The sequence below is a fragment of the Leopardus geoffroyi genome, chromosome A1, assembly GCF_018350155.1.
Source record: "Leopardus geoffroyi isolate Oge1 chromosome A1, O.geoffroyi_Oge1_pat1.0, whole genome shotgun sequence".
Classification (NCBI taxonomy): Eukaryota; Metazoa; Chordata; class Mammalia; order Carnivora; family Felidae; genus Leopardus; species Leopardus geoffroyi.
The window spans coordinates 147,221,194-147,246,266 of NC_059326.1; the positions used below are offsets into that span (position 1 = coordinate 147,221,194).

The window sequence follows — 25,073 nt, forward strand, 5'->3', positions numbered from 1 at the left end:
TCCCAAATGTCATTAAGAGTCACTCAGGGACATTCCTGGCAACTTGGATCAATTCTCATGATGGGAAATATTATAGTGAGGTCCTAGATAGTGAGAGAGACTGACTTCCAGAGTGTATCACCTGGTAGCATGTGTGAAGCCCAAAGGGTTCTTCTTGTCCCCAGAAATCCATGAAGCACAGAAGAACCAGAATATAGCTGTTGTTGTTGTTGTTGTTTTTAATCCCAGAACAAAATAGGGATTTGTAATATTGAAGCGGAGGTCAATTTAAGTACATTTATGTGTTCTATTGCACATAAACTATTGGCTCTGCAATGTCTATTCATCTGGAATAGAAGCACAGAGCAAAACAATTACAGATGAGCAATCTATTAGAACCATTATCTATTGATTAAATCATAACTATATCAGCATCATAACTTAGTTCAAGAAGAGATACCGGGATAAAGAAATCAAATATAATGGAGTAAAAATAGGGTTGCTGGATTCATCAAAAAGTTGCAAGATGTCCAGTTAAATTTGAAGTTCAGATAAACAACATTTTGGTATGTGTATGTATCAGTATGTCCTATGCAATACTTGCAACCCCCTTATACCAAAAAGCTCTTCATCATGTACCTGGAATTCTTAACTAAGCATTGAGTATTTTGTTTGGTAAATTTAAATAAAAGAAGACAATGTACACAGTTTCACTGGTTACTGGATTATTCTCATTAATAACATAATAATAAATAATATTTTTATCATGATTATGTTAAGGACTTTACCTATATTAACACAATCCTATAAAATAGACACTATTATTCCTGTTTAGAAAATGAGAGTATTGCAATACTAACAGGTAGAGTCAGAGTCACACAACGAATTAGTGGCAGAGAAGGAGTTTGAACCCAGTTTTGCTATATAGAGTCTATCACTCTAACAGTTGCGAAATACTATTTTTTTTTTGCCAAATATATCAGTTAGTTTAAAATTACCTATAAACTGCACATACATTGACAATTTTTGAAAATATTATTCAACAGACTTTCAACATGCATCAAACATCTACTTTCAACAAAGCCTCTCCATGAGACAAAAACAGTAAAACTTAATATTCCATCTTCACTGAAATATTTCACTCTCTGCAAGTGGTACTTTAGAAACTGGGAGTATCTCACGGTCATTATTAGGAATATTGAAGGACTAATTATTAAAATCCTTGATAATTCAAGTTCCATAAGTCTATATACTAGAGCCTTAATACTAAACATATATATGGTTTAATACTAAATATATATATTTATAATATTTACATATATTTATATAATTTATATACATTATATATAATATAAAAACATATATGGTTTAATACTAAATATATATATTTATTATATGTATATTATATAAAATATATATATATTATATATATATATATAATATATATATGGCTCATAACAAGAGAACACTGGAGATACAAAACCCAATACAGGCTCCCCTTTTTTAGATTTTAGATAAGGTTCTAGGTATGCATCTTTATGTACGTTATTTACTATGTAGTTAGGAGAAAGAAAGATTTGTTGTTGGACTCATTCATTTAATAAAAGTCAGATCAATATAAACCTGAATTTTTGGATTCTGCATACTGGTACCACGACATTTCCTTAATTTGAAGTATCCTATCAGGATACATCTAATCCTAAACTGCAATTAGATTCATATCTGGGGTTCCTGGGTGGCTCAGTCGGTTAAGCATCCTACTTTGGCTCAGGTCATGATCTCACGGTTTGTGAGTTTGAGCCCTGTACCAGGCTTGTGCTGACAGCTCAGAGCCTGGAGCCTGCTCGGGATTCTGTGTCTCCCTGTCTTTCTATTCCTCCCTCACTCACACTCTGTCTCTCTCTCTCTCTTTCTCAAAAAATAAAGATTAAAAAAAATAAAAAAAGATTCATACTCAAGTCATTTTCAATTCAAAGTAACTAAGCAAGTTCCATTAAAACGGTTGCCCCTAGCTAAAAATGTTTGTCAGTCAAGCCATAAATTGCCATTTCTTTTCCTCTCAGACTTTGCTTTGTGAAAGAATCCCAGAATATATATATTCCAAAATACACATTTTCTATGCCTAATCCAGATCTAATAACATCAGAAGCTCTGTGGATGGGATTTGGTAATCTGCATTTTCAACCAGCCCATGTCAACTGATTTTGATGTAGGTCTTCAAACCACGCTTTGAGAAAATGACTTTGATAACAACCTGCAAGAAGATATAAGCAGCAAGTGGTATCCTTTTCCCCTTTAAGGGCTTTAAAGCTGTTCATTTTTAGAATTTCCCCTATTTCCCATTATTTTGTCTATACAGCATCTTCTACATTTCAGGATTATACCTAACAGAAGAGATGGGTACTGTGCTACTCATGAAGGGCCATCAAATCTTATTTCTTTGGGGATTAAAACTAAGTGCTTCTCAGGAAAGAAACAAAGCCCTCATATAGATGGTAGGATTTTGGGAGAGGGGAGAAAGGTGACTCAGAGTTTAACTAGAAAAATAGTTATTTAATTACCCTAGCTTTTACACTACTTTATTTTCTTTAAGCCCTCTTAACCATATTTTGTTTTGCTAATTATGTTGCATAGAAAATGGTAATAATAATTTTATATAATTCCACAATGATAATTATACAATTTTGAATGCAATCTATAAAATTATATTTTTTATTTTAAAACTATAGAACAAGGTTTCATATAAGTAGATACTAATTAGTAATGATTACAGGTAAATGTCTCTTGGTTTCTTTCTCTTTTATTGGCTAACCTAGATGAAATGCTTTTTATCTGTTTTTAGCAGTATAAAGAAAATAGTGCAAATTGGCAAATGAACCTATCTATTGAACATATATGCACACACACACACACACACACACACACACCCTGTTTCCTTTATATTTTTCTCTATCAAAAGCCACTGAGCATGTAGAAGAGAAGACTTATGGAACAACAGCAATTATATTATTCAAAGAGACTATAATCTGACCTCTTAAATGAGGAAATTCTGCAAGGAACATATTTGTAGAATAATGATGCTTCCATAGCTCCAAGTTCCCATTGTTTAGCTGTGGTGAACGCTACAGAATGTCTATTGCTCATGTTTAGTGTCCCATTTTAACTACAAAACAGGGACTATTCTGATATGAATTCTACATTAAAATTGAATGTACATCAGATATAAAAGCCTCTCTTATTGCAACGAAGAAAGAGAACTTTACTCCGTGAACGTAAATAAGGCAAAGCCAAAATGTATGAACATTTGCCAAAGGATGAATTTCACAGATTATGTATTTAAAGATAAGTTTCAATGATGATCCTCTGTTACTTTAAGTGAGGGGAAAATAGAGTTTTAAAAAATTATCAAATACACTTTTCAACAAATGAGGGAAAATTTTTTTACCAGTGTTAGATATTTGTGTACTGTTGCAAACTTCTCTATCTAAGCTCTTTAGCTCATGCGAGATATTTCTTAATAATCAAAATGTTCATATGTTACTTTCTTTGCTTTGAGTGGCCAATGTAGAGTCCATTTTACTCATGACATGGGTCAACTATTCTCCAGGTACATCTAGGCTAACTTTAGCTTATGGGAAACATTTTTTTTTTCTGAAAAGAAAGTGAAAATAATGCTTTGAATTCATTTAGGCAATTTTAAACGCATGGCTTGTATAGTTATGGACATAGAATTGATGAAATTGTGATATTGAGTAGGCCTATCACAAAAATAGAAGAATGCAGTGAATTGGAAACCCTATTTCCGAATACACATATTTTGCATATACTTGGCTGTAGTGAAAAAAAAAATCATGAAAGAAAGGCTGCTAAGGTGAGACTTCATTCTATATGATGTCAAATGCAAATAGCCATGAAGTATGGCACTCAATGAAAAATAGAGAAACTGGATTTTTGGGTCAAGTTCTGACATTTATAGGATTAAGTCATATAACCTCTCATATATTTTTTTTCATGTTTTGAGATAAATTCTTTATACAAGTAATCATATGTACCCGGATTATTATAAGGATACAGTGAAAATTGTTAGAAAAGCCCTTTGTAAACAGAAATGCAATTTAATTAGTACAGAATATATTCTATAGTGGTTCCTAGAGATGTTAAGGTAGTTATTTTTGAAAAGCATTCAGTAATCAAATAAGTTTAAAAACCTCCAAATAAAACAAATCTCTCTTATTGTATTCTTAAGGATCCTATGTTAATATGCATCTGAATCAGTAAGAACAGAGAAGAGGATATAGGCTTTACTAAATATATTTCGGTTCAGAATCTTTTTTTTAAGAACTTATGGAAGGAGTGTTTTGCAGGGTACGCTTTGGGAAATGTTCATAAAATTTATCATTTGGGGAGAAAAGAAACTTAATTTGTTTTAGAGGACTGCATGTTTAGGATGAAAGAGAGATATATGTTATCCTAATTTTATCAGTTCATAATCTCACTGCGGAAGAAAGAACCTTTTGGAAACTCTGAGTCTGGTAGAACTAAGTCAGGAGAACTAAGTTCTGGTAGTAGAACTGCCTGAAAACATATCTATTTTTATCAGAAGTACATACTAATTACAGAAGGCGATTAATTAGAAGCTATGGGCAGATGTGTCTGTATGCACATCTTAACAAATTTTAGAGAAGATTCTAACCAAAGGTTAATACAGGAACAGGCATGGTTAGGTGCACCTACACTCTTTAGGAGACATACTCCGCCAGTAAACGATAATAGTAGCATGACACAAAGACATTAGAGATGTAAAAGTCACTTCACAGAGGCATGTTTTCCCCACAGAAATGCTAGTTCAATAGTGAAAGAGAAAATGAATGTGATACTTACTATAAATACATTTATTTTATGTTGACATTAGCTAGCAGATAAATACTTCATAAATGAGAGACCTTAATCATAAATGTAAACGAACATTGAATGACTTACTCTTCATAGCACCACTGGCTGTGAGGAAAAATTACAAAGGTCTTTAGGATAAACCAAAGCAACTGGACCAGGTGAGTTTAATTGTGACCAAGAGTGTTGAACGAACAGCATTCTCTAAACTGTAGGTTGTGTACACAGACATGCCATTGAGTTGTAGGAAAACCTAGAATTTCCATATTATTTCCAATCAGTTTTATCTTAAACCAAACAAATTGAAGAATTACATTTTTAAAATATGTAACGTGTGCCTGTGTTTGTGTGTGTGTGTGAGTGTGTGTGTGTGTGTGCGTGTGTGTGTATTTAATGATCACTGTTAAGGGGCATAAAATTTTTACAATGTGGAACCACAAATTTATTTATTTATTTATTTATTTATTTATTTATTTATTTATTTATTATATGAAATTTATTGTCAAATTGGTTTCCACACAACACCCAGTGCTCATCCCAAAAGGTGCCCTCCTCAATACCCATCACCCACCCTCTCCTCCCTCCCACCCCCCATCAACCCTCAGTTTGTTCTCAGTTTTTAACAGTCTCTCATGCTTTGGCTCTCTCCCACTCTAACCTCTTTTTTTTTTTTTTTCTTTTTCTTTTTTTTTTTTTTTCTTTTTTCCTTCCCCTCCCCCATGGGTTTCTGTTAAGTTTCTCAGGATCCACATAAGAGTGAAACCATATGGTATCTGTCTTTCTCTGTATGGCTTATTTCACTCAGCATCACACTCTCCAGTTCCATCCACGTTGCTACAAAAGGCCATATTTCATTTTTTCTCATTGCCACGTAGTATTCCATTGTGTATATAAACCACAATTTCTTTATCCATTCATCAGTTGATGGACGTTTAGGCTCTTTCCATAATTTGGCTATTGTTGAGAGTGCTGCTATGAACATTGGGGTACAAGTGCCCCTATGCATCAGTACTCCTGTATCCCTTGGATAAATTCCTAGCAGTGCTATTGCTGGGTCATAGGGTAGGTCTATTTTTAATTTTCTGAGGAACCTCCACACTGCTTTCCAGAGCGGCTGCACCAATTTGCATTCCCACCAACAGTGCAAGAGTGGAACCACAAATTTAAAAGGCAAGCTAGATCTACAGAAATACCAGCATCTCTCCTTCAAGACAAGATAAGTGGCTACGGCAATGCTGGTGAGCACTGGGCTCTGAAAGGGCATCGTGATGCAACAAATATCCCCTGGTAAAAGGAGTCACCTCACTCACTGAATAGTCTATGAAATATTTAGTAAAAATTAGCACATAAGCTTCCTGGTGTATTTCAAGTTCCTCTTCTATTGCTGACTGGCCCTGCAATCTTCAGCAAGCCTCTCAGACACTCTGTGGCCTCATTAGAAAAGAGACATACTTAGTCACTGAGAGGGTTCCTTTAAAGGCAAAACAAGATCACCGATTAAAGGAGATTCCCATCTTATATGTAAGCCCTCACAAATGCTCACCTTACTTGAATCAGTATTCCTGGATTCTAAGTCTCACTAACTGGCATATCTTCAGCTTATATTTTTAGAGGAGAATGGTTACCATCATTAAAACTAGGGGCGCCTGGGTGGCGCAGTCGGTTAAGCGTCCGACTTCAGCCAGGTCACGATCTCGCGGTCCGTGAGTTCGAGCCCCGCATCAGGCTCTGGGCTGATGGCTCAGAGCCTGGAGCCTGTTTCCGATTCTGTGTTTCCCTCTCTCTCTGCCCCTCCCCCGTTCATGCTCTGTCTCTCTCTGTCCCAAAAATAAATAAACGTTGAAAAAAACAAAACAAAACAAAACTATATCTCGTTAATAAAAGATAACGAGTATGTCAAAAATTAAAATTCATTTGCACGCAAAGGAACCACAAGTCACTTAATCCTTATTATCATGAAAAAATGAACGGGCCTGTTATGCACACACAATTCTAAGTCCTGCTGTTCACTTTTTCAAAGGTCTCAAATAGTTCTAAGCTGAAGCATCCAATTTCCCCCATTTTTATTTATTGGTTCCGGAATGTTGAATCATGAAAATTAGGGTGTCAGTTGTCATACATGCAGGCAGACACAGTGCTGAACATATCTTTCAGTTCCTTGCACCTGGCATTGTGTTTTGCTATAGTAGGTGTTTCAAAAATGTTTATGTGAATTTTTAAATTATGAAGTCATTTAAAATAACCTCTGAAACCACAAAGCCTTCATCCAATTTCTATGTACCATCGACATTTGCTTTCCAAAACTGTACATTGCACTTAATCTACTGCTTTGTACATTTTTCATGATTTGCTATACTCATTGCTAGTGTATTAGTGCTTCATAATGGCTTAATATGTCTCATTGCTTTGTCTTAGGGGATTCTTATCTTTTAACTGTTAATAGAGAGATGTACACTAACCCATAGAAATGACTCAAATTTAGAACAGGTGGAAAGGTAGGAGAACTATTTTAGGTATCAAGTAAATATACTATGTGTAATATAAAATTTGACTTTTTAGTTTTTTAAGAATTTTATATGTTTATTTATTTATTTATTCTGAGAGAGAGAGAGAGAGTGTGTGCACACACACATGCACGTGAACAGGGGAGGGACTGAGAGGGAGAGAGGGAGAAAGAATCCCACCCAGGCTCCCCTTGTCAGCGAGGAGTCTCATGTGAGGCTCTAACCCTTGAGAACCCACAAACCATGAGATCATGACCTAAGCCAAAATCAAGAGTCAGATGCTTAACCTACTGAGCCACCCAGGTGCCCCCAAAGTTAACTTTCTAAAAGAGTAACTTTAAGTTAGATGGTTATATCTGCAACACTAAGTCAATCATATGATGTCTTTTTGTTAACTTCATTAGAAATCAGCTGGTGGTCCTGATAATTTTCTGATTACTTTGGACTTGGTCAATCATTATTTAAGATAGTCAGTCATCCAAGAGTCCCTTTCCCTTTTTAGAAGGGAAAGGTTGCCTGGGTGGTATCTTTTTTCTAACATCCACATTTTATTCTATTATTTTTTAAATTAATCTCTACCTCCAATGTGGGGCTCAAATCTACAACCCTGAGATCAAGAGTTGGATGCGCTTCTGACCGAGACATCCAGGCATCCCTATAATATCCACATTTTAGATGAAAAAGAGAAAAAGAGTTCTAGAACACTGACATGATTTATCAGCCCACAAAACCAGATTTTTGGACTTCACACTATGCACTCAGTGTACTTCATCAGTTCTGGTTGCATTTCTCTTTGCCTTCCAAGTGTTTGCTATGTCAATATCCTACTCAATTTTGTTTTGCTAATTACAATTTTTTTTCTAATTGGAGGGTAGAGATTCCTTTTGATATTGTAAAATAAAAAAAAAAAAGAAAGATGATTTACGCTCCAAGCACATATGGACATCCTTTGACTCATTTCATATACTCTCAAATACGTTATGTTATGAAGGATGGAAGCTGGTTCACAATAGTACATAAATTGGGCCATTACTTGATTTCTTTTAGATATGCTTTATAACTGAACCCTTTATGTGGGCTTATTGCTCACTATAAATTAAATTTTGGAATAGTGAAATGGAAATCAGAATATTTCTTCACATTGCCAAATGTTTTCCAGTGGCCTACAGGTCCTTGGAAAATTTCCCTTCAACTTTTCTGTAAATAAATTGTCCAGAGGGCAAGAGAAGTTAATGGCTGTAAAGAAGTGATGCATTTTATGGCTAGAAAACCCCTTTAAAAATCTGAAACAGACTAAATTAAATAAGTTTTATTTAACTTGAAAACTTAAATTCAATTGCTTCCTGACATATTTCCACAAAATTAGTATTGAAATAAAGCTGTGGAGGGTTAGCTGCAATTTTGACAAAGGTCAACACTAAAATGTGCAGGCTAACAACTCTATTAATTCTACTAATTTGGTTGAAATAGTATGCAGACTACCTTAAATTAGCAAATGTCTTGTGAAATAGACCAAAAGGTCATTTCCTAGGTGATCTGGTGACATTTTCCTTCCTGATAGTCATTTATATTAGGCTATCCTCTAGGAAATCTGAAAAACTTTTTAGCAGATTCAGTTATAGATGGTAACTTATCCAGTTCTATAGTCACCACCAATAAGGCAATGAATTCGTACATGGTATACTCACTGTAAGAGAATTTAGAATGTCTTATTTTAAAAAATGTTTTTAATCAATCCAAGTTAATTTTTAGAGTGCTCCTTGTACAGCTGCATATACGAGATGAAAATATTTCATCACAATTTATAAAATTATCATCAGTAATGCTTCTACCCCTGTTAGAATATTATTAAATTCTCAATTTCATGCTGAATTTTAATCAGTTTCTATAATCTGAGCATAAATAAGAAGGGAATTTACTCAATCTGTTGAAAAGCCACTGAAAATGGCCACAAAGACACATAAACATTCTAGTAAAAATATGACTTCAGCAGAGAATATTGCCAAATGATATAATGTTCATTTAAAGCTGTTAATATTGTTATTACTACTACCAGGTAAAGAGCTGAAAAATCTGACTCTACCTGGGTAAAAATGTGAATATTTTGTTTGCAAATGCAAATGTATATAATTCATTAACACTGCTCACAGTTTGCAACTTACCTAGTAATATATTACTTTACATTTCATAGATTTATTGGAAAAATCCCTCTAGAAGAGGCAAAGAATATAGATACATATGTTCATTCTTAGTTATGATTGCTGGCATCAGATTACATTCTCCTGAGATTATACAAATCACCAGAAAGAAAAAAGGGAGATATCCATTTTGGGGGACCTACTATGTGCTTCCTCTGTTCTGTCATTTGTCTGATTTAATCCACCTTAAAATATGACAAAATTTCTGGGTCGTTTGTTTAGAAACTAACCATAGAAAGTAATCATCTGATCTTAAATGATCTCAGTGAGTTAAATGTCATTTAATTTTTATAAAGGGGATTAAAATCTACTTCAACCACATATGAAGAATGTCCAAAACTTGGGGTAGCTGGGTGGACCAGTCGGTTAAGTGTCTGACTTGATTTTGGCTCAGGTCATGAACTCATGGTTTGTGGGATCAAGCCCTGCATCAGGCTGACAGCTCAGAGCCTCTCCCTTTCTCTCTGCCTCTCCCCTGCATGCGTGCATCCTCTATCACTCTAAATAATAAACCTCAAAACAAAACAAAACAAAAAAGAATGTCCAACTATGAGTCAGTAATGATTGGTTTAAAAGCTTTTAATTCAGGTGTAGGTGAGATTTTCTGAAAGACAGAAACTATAATTTAACCTTCAGAGGCTTTTGGAAAACACACTGTAGGGTTTCTTGCTCAAAGTTTTAGAGAACATCAAACACATCAAAGTGATAGAAAATTTCTTTCAGAGGTCTGAGAAATGTCTCTCATTTAAGACTGCCTGTGGACTTAACACGTTTTTGCCATGTTTTTATAGGAATAGCATAATGATTTCATGATTAACAGTAGCTCAAAGACATTAATCAGGTACGATCACTTCTAAAAAAAATAACACAAGAATATTTGCTCGAGAAACTGCTAAGATTTTGACCTTCTAGGAGAGACTGGAAGAAACCTTAGAGTAATAATCAGAATAAAACATTAAAGTGATATTTGAATACATAAGAATTCTTTAAAAGAATACATAAGAATCCCTTAAAATGCACAATGACTGGGCAAAAAGATGTTTTTGGGATTTTATTTACAATAATTGTATTTCCCCATATTATCTGAATAGGTTTTATAAAAATCTATTAAACCAAAGTAAAGCTCTCATAATTAGAGAGTTATATGCATAGTTGATGCATAAAAGAAATTTCTTAAAAAGTCAATTAGCAGAAGATGAATAATGAAAGTAGGGAATTTAAATGACAGATATGGTCTTTCTTTTGAAGAGCTATTTCTCAGAACTGATTCATCTAGGTTAAAATCACAGCTAAAACTTATAAATTCAGAAGTCTCAACAAAAACTGAGTATATCAATAATTCAAAAACAAAATCACCCTATACATTATCTATAAAAGTGTTAATCACATCTTCAACAAACACACTAACAAGCATAACAAGGTACAGTTGAACAGATTATATTCTCTTGAGGAGAAAACACTAAAAATAGACACAATTCTGAAGCATTTCCTTGCATGATGTCAAAAAAGAAAAAAATAAATATAAGAAAAGATGTCAATTTACCTTGCCTTGGAGATTTTTGCATGTTTTGACACAACAAAAAAAAAAAAAATACACATATACTGGAAGAAGTGGTCCTTGAATTGACAGAAAATCTGTCACCAACAGAATGAATCAATTTCAGCATGCAAGTGACTTTAAGAAGACAGTTGGAAAGCCATCTTAAAAAAGTGATGGAATGAGGTTCAGATTGAAGATTACACCCTGATTCATGTAAAAAAAAAATGTTTTATTTTATCTTTCTAAAGAAATTTGCCATTGGCAATCCTTTCATGTGGATATTTCTAGAATCTACTAGCTTGTCTGAGCTACTTAGGAGGTATAAAATATTTTATCCTATTCCACATGGCATTATGACTTAAGATAGTATTAGCTAAATCCAGTTAAAAAATATTATACAGCAACAAAGAACCAGTTTAATTTGCCATTGGAAGAAAGTTTTTCCATGGTTTCTTCAAGAACTTGAAAATGTCTTAAAGTCCATGTATTATGAAAATTTATTTCCTATATTATAAAGACTAGATCTGTAACATAAAATTTTAGATTTTTTTTTTCAAATATTATTTTACAATTTGAGTATCTTACCAGTTGGGGACCAACATTATATGCTGTGTAGGTCCAAATCAATAAATTGAATTATACTTTGAACTATTCACTTATCCATTTATTCATTCATTCAGCAAATATTTATTGAATACCTGTCATGTATCAGGTGTTGTAACAGGTATTCAGTTTGGTACTGGACAACTAGTTGAGAAAGTCAAAGAAGACAAATGTTGTTTCATCCCTCCTAGAGCGAACAATCTAACATGAAAACCCAATTTCCAATGTAGTGTGATAATGAACAGTGAGAGAATTACTAAGGACACAGCAGTATTCAGGAGAGAGCCTAAGCCAGATATGGGATGGGATGGAGCTTGTAGTAGCAAAGCCTTGCCAGAGGAAAGTGCATCCAAACTGCAGCTGAAAGATATAAGCCACACAAGGCAGGGAATTCTAAGGATAGAGACGTTCTTTCCATTACTTTCCCCTAGGAAGAAGACACATATAAAGGAATTGGAAGAGAGAACATTTGGTTTGAGAAACTGAAACAAATTTAGAAGAGTGTGGTCAGAGATGAAATGGGACCAAATCATGTGAAGACTCCCAGGCTATACTAAGAAATCCGCACTTTATTCCAAGGCTAATGGGGAGCAACTGAAGGGTTTTAGAAAGAGAGTAAGAGAATCATATTCTCATTTTAGGAAAAAAAAATCACACTGGTTACTATTTGAGATTTTTAGAGAGTTGATACCAAACTCTGTTGAGGAGGCTTCTGCAAGACCCAGGTGAAGCGGTGATAGCCTAGATCAGGGAGCTGGCAGTGGGGATGGTGAGAAGGGAAATATAGTGTGTGTGTGTGTGTGTGTGTGTGTGTGTGTGTGTGTGTGTGCGGGCGTGCGCGCGCGTGTCTACACATACACCTACCTTCAAAAAGCTCATAAAACATTAAAAGGAGAAAAACACACATAATTATCCTTAATACATAGTAGCTAATGAAAGAGCTCAACAAAGTTCCAGATCAATAAATATCCAGATAGAATATTAGAGGGAAATAAAGAGAACAGTGACTATTTCTACAGAAAAGATTCTATTGGATATTCCAGATGACTTAGAACAGACTCAGGTGTGGCAAATCTGGTTCCACGAGGAGTGACATTTGGTGCTATTATAATTGTTTTTGTGATTTTCAAAAACGCAATGAATTACCACAGTTTTGAAACTCATGGATACAGCATAAAAATCAATAAGAATAGAACTCTTATCTTTGAAATAAAATGACCTCATTATGGAATTAAGCTGTCTTACTTTTCTTTGCCACAGAAGACATTAACAAATTTGTGCCTACTTAAAAGTACTCCACGATAAATGCATTTCAAGAAGATTGTTTTTAAAAAGCACTGACTATAACTGCACTTCATTTGCAAATGATAAACAGACTGCAGCATCTATGCTTCCCTGCTATAAGCAAGCTCTCTTATCAGAATGTAATCAAATTGCTCCATTGCTTAGCAACCACAGGTAAAGAGCTAATAAGTCAGGAGTCATGATTCTGTGGGAACAATCTGCAGGTCAATAGCATGATTTCAAGGTGGTCTGCCATCCTGCTGTGACACTTTCAAACCCATACTGACAGGAAGTATTAGAATAGAGGAGAGTTAAAATGCAAATGCTCTCATAATCGATTGAATTGACCTATCCATATTGTGATCTGGTCCAATCTGCTGCATCTATAAATCAACATCACAGCAAAAAGAGCACCACAATATGGCTTCTAAGGAATTTCTGTTTTACCAATTTTAGGTAAGCCAAAGAGGAAGGCACACGTAAATGAGAATGAAGGCAAGGACTCCAACATTCATTCCACCAACAGGAAATCTAAGGAAGAGGAGCAGTGGCTGGTTGAAACGGTTTTTGGAAAATATTACCTGTAACCATTGCGACTGGTCATTGTGGCCAGAGGTCCAGGCATTCACTTTGCCCTGTTTGTCCAGCCGAGCTTTCCTTGGTTCCCAGGTGAACATGTCCATGTTGAGAGTCCTGAAGATGCTGGAGGCGGTGATCTGATAGTCTTGTATGTGTCCTGATTTCATCCCCAGAGGCTCTGAACAGCCTGAAAGAAAATGAGAAGGTCTCCATGAGAAAAATAATGGATGACCCTGCAAGTTTTCTACGTTCATTTTGCAGAGGCAAGAGAAGATTGAGCTTAATGCTATTCATTTCCCCAAAGAGAAAGCATCTAAATCCAAAAAAAGGCTATAATCAGAACTAAATCTGGAAAAAAAATCGAAACACAAGATAGCCAATTCAGACTATTTTGTCGGAATATATTTTGGAAAAATTGAAAACAAGACAGACAATTCAAACCGCTTTTCGGTGATAGATGATTTTGCAAAATGAAAACAAGGCTGAAATGCCTTTTCCTGTCTCATTACTGATAGCCTCATGACTATTCCTGTGTTTTCAACAGTTTCATTGTACCTTTAAAAAAGAACATTTTCTCACAAAATATATTTGGTTTTCTTTTATTTGTTTCCATAATGCTGCAAATGAAAATTCCCTCAGTACAAAGTCATTTTCACAAACTGCTCCAAAGGTATATTTCAAACTGGACAGTATTTTGTTTTCTAAGAAATGTCTGTTAATCTTTGTCACTGATTCCTATAGCACCAACATGGCTTCTTCTGGATGTTGAGGAAGCTTATATTTACTCACTGTATACCATGTGTCAGGCACTGTGCAAGTATAGAATTTAAAGTAATAGATAATAGAAGAAAATAAGCTGATTCTAGCAAAAATCATTCCTAAACAAGTCTTACAAAAACTGACATTTTGGTCATACTCAATAACCTCTAGTTTTGGATATTTTTGAAAGATTTTCAGATCTGGCACATATATCTTCAGGTATGACATGGTGTAGGATTTGGGTTTGTCTGTTACTAGGAAATTGTGTGTGTGCGCACACACACACGCACACAATTTCTCAAGGAAATGTACACACCATTTCCCAATCTTGAATTGCAACTGTGACAAAATTCCATTCACAAAGCTCATAATAGGAAGCACGATTCTCTTACCATATTAGCAAATATTCCATATGTATAATCATAACATTCTGACCGAGAAACACATAAGTTTGATCTTCAAGAAAGCCAAGATAAAAAAGAGGACTTCTCTAATCAAGGCCTCCATCTCTGTGTAATCTACTGCTTCCCCACTTGCTCTCTGTATGGCCTTTTACCTATTATTTAACTACTTTATGCCTTAGTTTTTTCATCTGTAAAATGGTAGTAATATAGAAAGTACCTCAAAAAGTGTTCTAAGAAATTAGTTAATAAATATAAAGTATTTAGAAACAGTAGGCATATAGCTAACTTTCAGTAAATGTTAGCTGTTTTTATTATTTCCCTAAAGCTAATTCCAACAGATAACAATGTTAAGTCCCCAAATCAGCACAGCAGTGAGTACTAAATAGTGGACCAGGATTGGTTGCATTTCCTGAAACTAGGCCATTTTAAGTCCAAGGCTTTAAGAGAGGGGGCTTAGCACTCCTCATTGATAAACAATTCTTAACTACAACCCATTGCTTTCTGCTCTACTCAACCTAGATCACTTCCTTCTTGAGGCTCCTCCATGTTTGCCTTCAACTCCACCTTCTAAGAAATGCCTTTCCCATGCAAACGTGGCAAAAACTCACATGAAGGATTAGCCACTTGTGTGCCTAACACAAGTCTTGTTGGGTTTTAGGTGTAACAGATCTAGACCCTAAGGCTCAGGATAAAAATAGCTCCAAATTCTAAATATTAGTTTTGGAGGAGAAAAATTTCATGACAAATCTCAAAGATTCTAGAAAGTTCCAAAGTCTTAATGAAAAGCCATTTGTCTTCAGGCCATTTGAGGGTACCATGCCTTGCCTGCATTACAGATTTCTGACTTTTTTATTATGACCACCAACTCCCCCACAGCCACTCTGCCCTGATACTAGAATCTTCGTAAAACTCTTGGCTTGCAGAAAGATACAAGGGGAAAGGGAAGATAGTTGTTTTTCTCATTTTGTGATATAATATTTAAAGTCTCAGATGGAAAAGGGATGCTTTTACTCTGGTCATTTCTGCTTAGTCATAGAATTCATTTCATATCTACTCTGTTGTCTAGTATCTAGCCCAGAGTAAGTGCTGAATAATTTGTTCAAAGAAGGATGAATGAATGAATGAGTTCCTCCTCTAATTATAGTCATGATTCATTTCATTCTAACCAACTTAAATCATATCTCTTTCAGAGAATTTAGGGGATTTTCTTTTTCAAGTGTCTGGGAAAAGATTAACTATTGATCTTCTAGGCAAGCTGAGAGATCTCCTAACAGTTTATTGGGTACAAAAAGGAAGCCTTGTGCTTTACAGTGTTGGAGTGGATTGTGGCAAATAGTTTGGCCCATTATATTACTGTTTATTTCCAAGTGTTAGAGCTAATCTCCCTGCCAATTTGCCTCACACTACAAAATTTCCTTCTCATCCACATGATTTCACATATATAGATTAATTAACACTTTGACCAGAATGGATGGCACCTGAACAAAATGAAGCATTAACAAAGACATTGATTATCTCTATAGTGAAGTGTCCTAGCTTTTAAAAGCATCCATTGAAAGATAGTATCCTCTGCTTGCAAGTTTGAAATCAATATGTGGGGTGGGGAGACGGGGTTTGGCTTCTTTTTAAGAACATAAAGTCTGTAACGTGTCAGGTGTAGACTCCTATAAAAACTGAAAGTCACATATATTCATACGTTGGGGGTTTAACTGTGCCATCTAAGAGACACTGACCCTCATGAATCAAGAGACTGGAAAATTGGGGAAGGTGATTGTTAAACAACTAAAAACCATGGGGCTTGGCTTCTTCTTGATTGCTTTATGATGAATGACTTAGGGATGACATTGGCTTGTGATGATAGAGTGACATGTAATATAAACACTACACGGCAATTATTCTGTTGAGATTTCTGGCAGTTAATAAGCTGGTTTGAATTACCAAAATAAAGAAAACATCACTGTTAGGATAATTAATATAACTAAAACCGTATGTTGGTTGCTTTATAAGGGACATCCATATATAGTATGAAAATGTAATTCTTAAAATAGATTCACTCATCCGGCCAAATGTCTCTAATTCCTTTAAGTGTAGTGGGTTCAGTTAAAGTTTGGCTGTTTTTAATAATAACTTTTATTTGCTTAAAAAAATCATTCCTTTTCTCCATATCACAAATAAACCTAAGAAGGGAAACAGATATAAAGCATATGTTTTAACGTCCGTGCAACCTTTTGAAATGAATAAAAAGCTCTCAGTTGTCCATTTGGAAAGATGCAACCTCCTATTTTTGACTTCGTGGCATTATTGTAAGTTTGATAAAGTCTTTCATGCTAAAAAGTAGGGCAAATGTGAATTTTTTATTTGGCTTTCTACAAAACAGTTGTTTGAACAAAATAATCTCAGGCCATAGTGGCAAAGGTCATTTTTAAATGTTGATGCTAGAAATACAAAGAACAACTACCCAAAATACAGCACGGTGATATGCCTCTCAGAATCTAGCTATATTGAAATGGGACCACTGTGAGATCTACACATTAAGTCTTCATCTTTGTATCTAGTACTGATGCTCCTGGAAGACAAGAATTATTTAACTCTGAGTCTTTTGATAGATTTATCTTTGAGCTGGATAATCACTGTTTGTACAATAAGCAGGTTGCTAGATAAGAATGATAAAAAATGAATTTATAGTAGCTATCTTATTTGTGAAGTATTATCTCCCTGGGAGGAATGATAAATTTACATGTTTCATAAAACCTAAACAAAACAAAATAAAACCAAGTTCTTATGGTGGATGGACAAAGATAAAGCTTACTTTTCTATGCCATAGAGCCTCAGCATAACTGCAATTTATGAGGTCAGGCAGATTCCAGTTTATACTGAACTTTCATCACAAAACATAAATCATAGTTACTACTAAACACAGGACACATTTAAATTTGACAAAAGTTTCCAGTGAGAATTGTTGTACTTTCTTTCACCAAAGAAATACACTGCTCCTTCTACATTAATTTCATTTTGTAGCAAGTTTTAGAACTTGTTGATGCTACATGCACGCGAGCATGCACACACACACACACACACACACACACACACACAAGCGAGCGCGCACGCGCGCGGTTTCTAAATGACATCTAGACATTTTGTAGCAAAAATGAATGTTCATGAGTGTTGGAAAATAGAAAATTAGTAACAGACTACATACAATTATGTGGGTTTTTTTTATTTACAGAAAATACAGAAAAAAAATTTGAGACTCACCAGATAGTTCACATCCAAGAAGTTCCATTCTCAAAGTGCAATGTCTTCGACAAACTTGGGGATAGAGTCTTACATACTGAGCTTTTATGGGAGGTGTGAAAGAGTTAGCATAGGGTGTGTTGTTATCAACATTTCCACGAAACACCTGTGTAAAGAGATAATATAGAGTTTAAAATGATTGACTACAGCAGCTTCTTTTCCTGTTTTCAAATACTGACCCTTTATCCTATCCAATGTAATCTTTCAAAAACTGGATTAAGTAATTTGGGGATCTGAAGCATTTAGGAATCACCTTGCCCTCAGCAGTGAACATAAAACCTATAGATAAAATCCTAATTAAAGCTATAAACCACTGTGGTCCATGGTATAATCTATACTCTACTATGATGGTCTTGTCGATTTTAAGGCCAGTCCTTTAGAGCCAGGGGAGTGCTTCTTTATTTTTTTGAGAAATGGGCACCTTAAACTTTTCACCTTAATCTGGGTCTATCCATTCATGCTGCTACTTAGTATTTATAGGTTTGTGGGGTTTGTTTGCTTTTTTTTTTGTTTTATTGTGTTTTTTTTTGTTTGTTTGTTTGTTTGTAGGAACCAGTCTTCACTAGTGTTACTGGATCACTCAGTCTCTCTAAAGCTATGATGAGACTTATGATGCTTCATGGTCTGATTCCTCAAGATTACTTTCTTATCAGTCAGTCCCAGACCACTGGATGAGAGAATCGTAAGTTTTTTATATGTATCTCCAGTGAAAAACAGTGTTTCCCTCTAAAAATTAAATGCTAAAATGTGTTATTTTTAATTCTTTTAAATCCCATTCTTGTTTTACTTTTTTATATAGCCTGGTAATCAGAAAACTTTATTTAAATTCATTAAAGAAATTTAAAAACTCTTTCATAAAATTTATCAGAGTGTAGTTTAGTGATTTGGTTTTAAATGGAATGAGGTGCAGTCCTGATATTTTTAAGATTAAAAATTTTGAGGAAAAACTGATAAAAAATTGGGACTATCATGTGAAAAGGCAAAGTATACACTGAATATTATATTCATTTCCTCTAAAATATTTTATTCTGCTAAATAACAAAATTGCCTTCTAATATAAAAGTATACAAACATACATTTTTTTATTTAAAATAATATTTTTTCTTTAAAAATAGTAATTTTGATCTGTACTTATTTGATTAAGGAGAGTGCTAATCTGTGAAAAACCATAAAATGAAATTTTTATTTTAATTAAAGTAAAAATTAACTGTTATATACAGGACTTTGCGATATTGTGATAAACTGTTTATACAGCCACCAATTAAAATCTGAGAAGATCGTAAATAGTAGCAAGCGTACATATATTACTTGGAAAAATTCCTTACACCCTACACCCTACCAATCCAATTAAAAAAATCATAAATGTATTTGCAACAACATAAGGAGCCTGTTAAAGACTAAGTAAGTATTTGGCAATCAATAATTATTAACGGTATTTACTTTTAAATGAAGTATTTAAATCAGTCTTACCATATCTTCATTAGTGCCTTTTACTTTGTACATCGCCCAAGTTTTTCCATCATTACTATAGGCAATTTTGTAGGATTTTATATACTCTGGACTTCCAATCCTCTTGGCTCCTTGGGTAATAACACCAGTAACTCTCATTTTTCTTTGTAAATTTATCTGAGGAGACAAGACATAACAGTAATTTCATTTCTTTCAAGATGACAATATTGACAATATCAATTTTGGGAATGGGACATTTTCATTTATTAGTATAGATTTAAAATAATACAAAAAGCTAATAATTTTCTTATGTTTTTTCACCTGATTATTAAGTATATGTCAACCTCAGTTTCAAAATCTTTCCTTAACAGAATACATTTTTTTAAGTAAGCAATATTTGTGAATAAAGTTTGAAAAGGGCAATGTGTCTCCAAAATATAAGAAACATGTGCTTGGTTATGATATGGAGGTATGATTTTGTAACCTAAAAAATGGAAATATTATCTTGTCGAAATTACCTCAGTGACATTACTCTGAAACAGTAATGTCACCATAATTTTAATGTGTCTCAAATTCTTTCAGCTTCAACAAATCCATGTAAAATAAAACATGAAAACTGTCAGGAGATCTTTGAATACTAGAATAAAAAAGGGTAAAGGTAACAGTAAAGATAAAAAACAAACAAATAAAAAAAAGCAAACAGAATTATCTTCATTTTCAGGATCCTTATAGTGTAGTCTCTGCTATGTGTTACGGATAGTTTTTCAACACATAGTTGCTTTCCTTTTCATTTCATCTTATAGAGACTTTCTCTTTTTTTTATGATTTTATTTTAGAAAGAGTAAGTATGCAAGAAGGGGAGAGGGGTGGGGGGGGAGGAGAGAGAGAGAGAGAAAGAGAGAGAGAGAGAGAGAGAGAGAGAATCTGAAGTAGGCTCAGCACAGAGCCCTATGTGGGGGTAGATTCCACAACCCTGGGATCATGACCTGAGCTGAAATCAATATTCTGATCCTCAACCAACTGAGCTATCCAGGCACACCATTATGAAGGCTTTCTAACTGGAATTTTCTCTCCGTATTTTCTCCTAATTCCAAATCACCTTAGAATAGTTTGCTGCAAAAGTAACAATCATCTAATAAAAATTTTAATATTGTTTTCAAATTTAAATAGGGAGCTCCTTTTGACATTCAATGTATAAATAAATGCTAGACAAAGGTAAGAAAAGTTTTTACATACAGGGCAAACATTAAGAATTGTTCCATTCACTTTAAAATGCCCTTATGATGTCTATAAAATCTTACAGTCAGTAGAAAGGTACTGCCTCACTGTTCTTGAGGGAATGCTATAAGCTCTCTTCTCACCAATCACATTATCCTATAATATTGAGTTAATAATTCAGATCCCATTTTCCAAAGAAAAACAGAAAATCTTCAGATTCATGTAAGTGACCAGGATTTGTCACCCTCTGATGAGACTAAGAGTTAACATCTGAAATGGTAGAGGATGTGCACAAGGAAACCAGCTCCTCTTTAAATCACTACACACACACACATACACACACACACACACACACACACACTATATTCTAAATATAGATTCATGTTACATACTCAAAAAAGTTAAAAATGAGAACTAAGACAATAGCCAAATTATGGAAAGAGCCTAAATGTCCATCAATTGATGAATGGATAGAGAAATTGTGGTTTATATACACAATGGAATACTACTTGGCAATGAGAAAGAATGAAATATGGCCTTTTGTAGCAATGTGGATGGAACTGGAGAGTGTTATGCTAAGTGAAATAAGTCAGGCAGAGAAAGACAGATACCATAGGTTTTCACACTCGTGTGGATCCTGAGAAACTTAACAGAAGACCATGGGAGAGGGGAAGGGGGAAAAAGTTACAGAGAGGGAAGGAGGCAAATGATAAGAGACTCTTAAAAACTGAGAATAAACTGAGGATTGATGGGGGTGGGAGGGCGGGGAAAGTGGGTGATGGGCATTGAAGAGGGCATCTGTTGGCATGAACACTGGGTGTTGTATGCAAACCAATCTGAAAATAAATTTCATATTAAAAATAAATAAAATAAAATAAAATACAATACAATAAAAAGAATAGGTAACCTCCCAAAGACACTTTGTTTCAGTGTATTAGGTAAATTAGCACATTGCTGTGGAAGAGGAACATTCTTCCAGTATCTTATGTATCATCTTCTTTTTCTTTAATCTGAGACTCTTCATAGTCCACACCTTCTAATATATACAACGTAAAGAGTGGACATTTTGAATCATATTTTCTCCCATTTTGGAAGCCAAATTCCACCCTTGATATAGCTGAACATTCCTTTTCAATTATCTTTTATCTTGTTTCAATTATCTTGTTTATACCTCTTATAGACAGCCCAATTATCTCTGCTAGAGTTTTGGCTGATGAGCTGTAGACTAATTTTCTAAAGCTTAAATTGTGGAAGTATAACAATCCAAAAATTTGCGTACATGTTTCTCTCTAAGTCATTCAAAATGATGTTTTAAAAGATTCCTATTTGCTTTAATATTTACAAGCTCTGAGTGTAAATCTCAGCGAGTTGGTATTCCAGATAATAAAGCAGCACACAACTTGCATTGTATCTACTTTTAGTAGGTATTTGTAATTAAATATCAGTGCTATTTCCATTCAATAAGAAGTGTACAGAATGCAGATTCTGGGATTATTAACATTTACTAGGTTTTAGACTTTTGTGTTCTCATATACCTAGCACTGTTAAGCTCAGATAATGAGAGACTCGGTATAAAATGGCTAAGATTTCACTCTCATGGTCACACTCCAAATTAATATCTGGAGTCACGTTGCTGTCAGAAATAAAATGAGCCTTGGAAGAAGGCTATCGCATGATGTTTGAAACATCACCACACAATTCACTGCAAGAAATCGCCTTTCATATAATTCCAAAATTGTTACAGTCTCTTTGCAAAATAAAATTGGCTAAAAGGTGAACTGCTTCTTATTCTGTTTATTCTGCTTGTATGAACCACCCCAGACACCAAAAGTCTGCTGGGGATTCCAAATTTACATTCCAGAATTCCAAAATGACTCCCTGAGCTTGATGGATGTTCAAATATAGAATGAAATATTTTCACTTATTTATCTGGTTTCAGAGACATTGTTGCTCTTCTGGGAGGTAGGTAGATTGCATGACCTTAAACAAAAATGTATTCTAAGGTATTTTGAGTGAATAGTGTCCCCTGCATTAATAAAAATATTGAGAAACATAATCTGGATCTAGAATGCCTAGAATTCATGCAAAGGCCAGCCAGAGGCTAAAAATGGACTGATGATTTCAACCCTGGCTCTTGTCAGTTCCCACCAATACAATCTTGGACAACTTGTCTAAGTTTTTTGAAATTTAATTTCCTCTGTGTGAAGGGATTTTAATAGAATTATTACACATGAAGATTATATGATGTAATGCATGTAAAATTTAATAACACCTGCCACCTAGAAAACTTTTGGAACATTTGCTTTTAGAGTTAATTTTTAGTTTTTATTGTTGTTATTTAAATGAAAAGCATTCCTTTGTTTGTTTTCTACCCTTAACTATTTGGTGTTAGGGAATTTGGACTTCAAGATGTATACTCTATGTATTAAAGCTGATAATCATAATAAGCATATGAAATAATTTGGAAACAACTTCCTAAGCTATGAACTTGATAAGACATTTAGGGCTACTATGTTTAAATTGTGTGTGTGTGTGTGTGTGTGTGTGTGTGTGTGTGTGTGTGTATGAATCTAACCATTAGCTTCAACATGGAGTAGAAAGGAAACTTAATGGGTTCCTGACAAGATAGAAAGAACATGGGATACTGGCTCTCTCCGGCACTGGAGATACTCCAGGGTAGAAAGTTGCTGAGTAGGCACTGAGACTTATCAAACTCTAATACAAAAAACCATGAAAAGCCTTTAGTGTAATAAGAGCTTTTGACGTCCCCGTGTATGTCTTTGTATCTGGGATGCATGGAAGAGAATTCCAAGGGCTGTGATGGGTAAGAGGCTTGGGAAGAGCTTTCTAAAATATGCCACTTCTCACTCTCATTTTCTTGTTCCTTCTCGATTTACCCAGTTCCAGTCTACTACCAGCAGGAGGAAGTGGTAAAATGTGGGCCAGACTGGAACACGGAGCCTATGGTCACTAATAGGCCTGAGCAGTTCCCCTTCTACACTCCACATCCCTGTCTCTTCACTAAGGAGGTAAAACAGAGCGATGAGGATCCTGATAAAAGCAGTGTCTGGGGCAAATGAGGCAGGGAGAAGAGAGATTAGGCGTAAGTACATTTTATAGCTCTGTCATTAGACACCCTGTATGTACCAACTCAGTCCACCTGGAGTAGTTGAAATTAGGGCATGGACTTCACCTTGTCCTCCAGGTACATCACTAGCCAAAATATTAATACAAACTCTCTGAGAAATGCGAGCATTATAATTCAAAGAAGAAGAAGAAAAAAGAACAGAAAACACTAGAAAAAAAGTAATCTAATAGAACTGACAGGTTAAGATTTTAAAATAAAAAAAAATCCCTACAAAGATAAAGACATTTGTGAAACATATTACTGGAGGGGCGCCTGGGTGTCTCAGTCGGGTGAGTGTCCAACTTCGGCTCAGGTGGTGATCACATGGTTTGTGAGTTCAAATCCCACATCGATCTTACTCCTGTCAGCCTGTCAGCACAGACCCCTCTTTGAATCCTCTGTGTCCCTCTCTTTCAGCCCTTTCCCCACTCATGTGTACTCTCTGACTCAAAAATAAATAGACATTAAAAAAAATAAGAAATAGAAGACTGGAACAAAAAAGAATCAACTTGAAATACTGATTTTCAAAAATATAATTAAGGGGTGCCTGGGTGGCTCAGTCAGTTAAGCAACCAACTCTTGATCTCAGCTCAAGTCATGATCTCACAGTTCGTGAGTTCAAGCCCCCATCGGGCTCTGTGCTGATGGTGTGAAGCCTGCTTGCAATTCTCTCTCCTTCTCTCTGCCTCTCCCCTGCTTGTGCTGTCTCTCTCTCTCTCTCTCTCTCTCTCTCTCTCAATAAATAACTAAACATAAAAAAATAAAAATAAGAATAAAAATATAATTAAAGTTAAAAAGAGTTTAAAATGATGTTAATGAAGGTTCCCAATGGGGTGATTTCAAGCCAAAGACAGAGCTGTAGAATAAACTAGTGAACACAAGACAGGTTATGGAACCCCTTCCAGAAGGCAATAGGATGGGATAGAGAGATTGCCCACACTGGCAGATGATGTAACAATTTACTTTGAGAACCTGAAGAAGCAACAAATAATAAAAACTAATTAAAAAGTTCTGTAAATTTGCTTAATATCAGATCAAAATATAATCTGTATCGGCAATGGTTGAAAATGTAATATAAATAATGAAAATAATGTGACAGTGGCACATGTGTAGGAAGACAGATCAATAAAAGAGTAGAAAATCAATAAATAGACCCCATGACATAAGGGAACTTTATATATGAAATAAGTGATTTTCAAATCAGTGGAGAAAAGATAGAATGTTCAACAACTGGACTGGGATAAT

The 25,073-nt window shown here is 34.7% G+C and overlaps 1 protein-coding gene across 2 annotated transcripts in view; it reads right to left on the minus strand.

The window, feature by feature from the left end:
- The window catches only part of EDIL3 (EGF like repeats and discoidin domains 3), a 416,894-nt gene that overhangs the window by 89,770 nt on the left and 302,051 nt on the right, over positions 1–25,073 (minus strand). For both annotated transcript variants that reach the window (XM_045497268.1, XM_045497260.1), the window contains 3 exons: positions 19,505–19,660; positions 17,996–18,140; positions 13,580–13,764 (listed from right to left, as the gene is read on the minus strand). In XM_045497268.1, the coding sequence (XP_045353224.1) occupies positions 13,580–13,764; positions 17,996–18,140; positions 19,505–19,660 (486 nt within the window). The remainder of the gene's footprint in view (positions 1–13,579; positions 13,765–17,995; positions 18,141–19,504; positions 19,661–25,073) is intronic.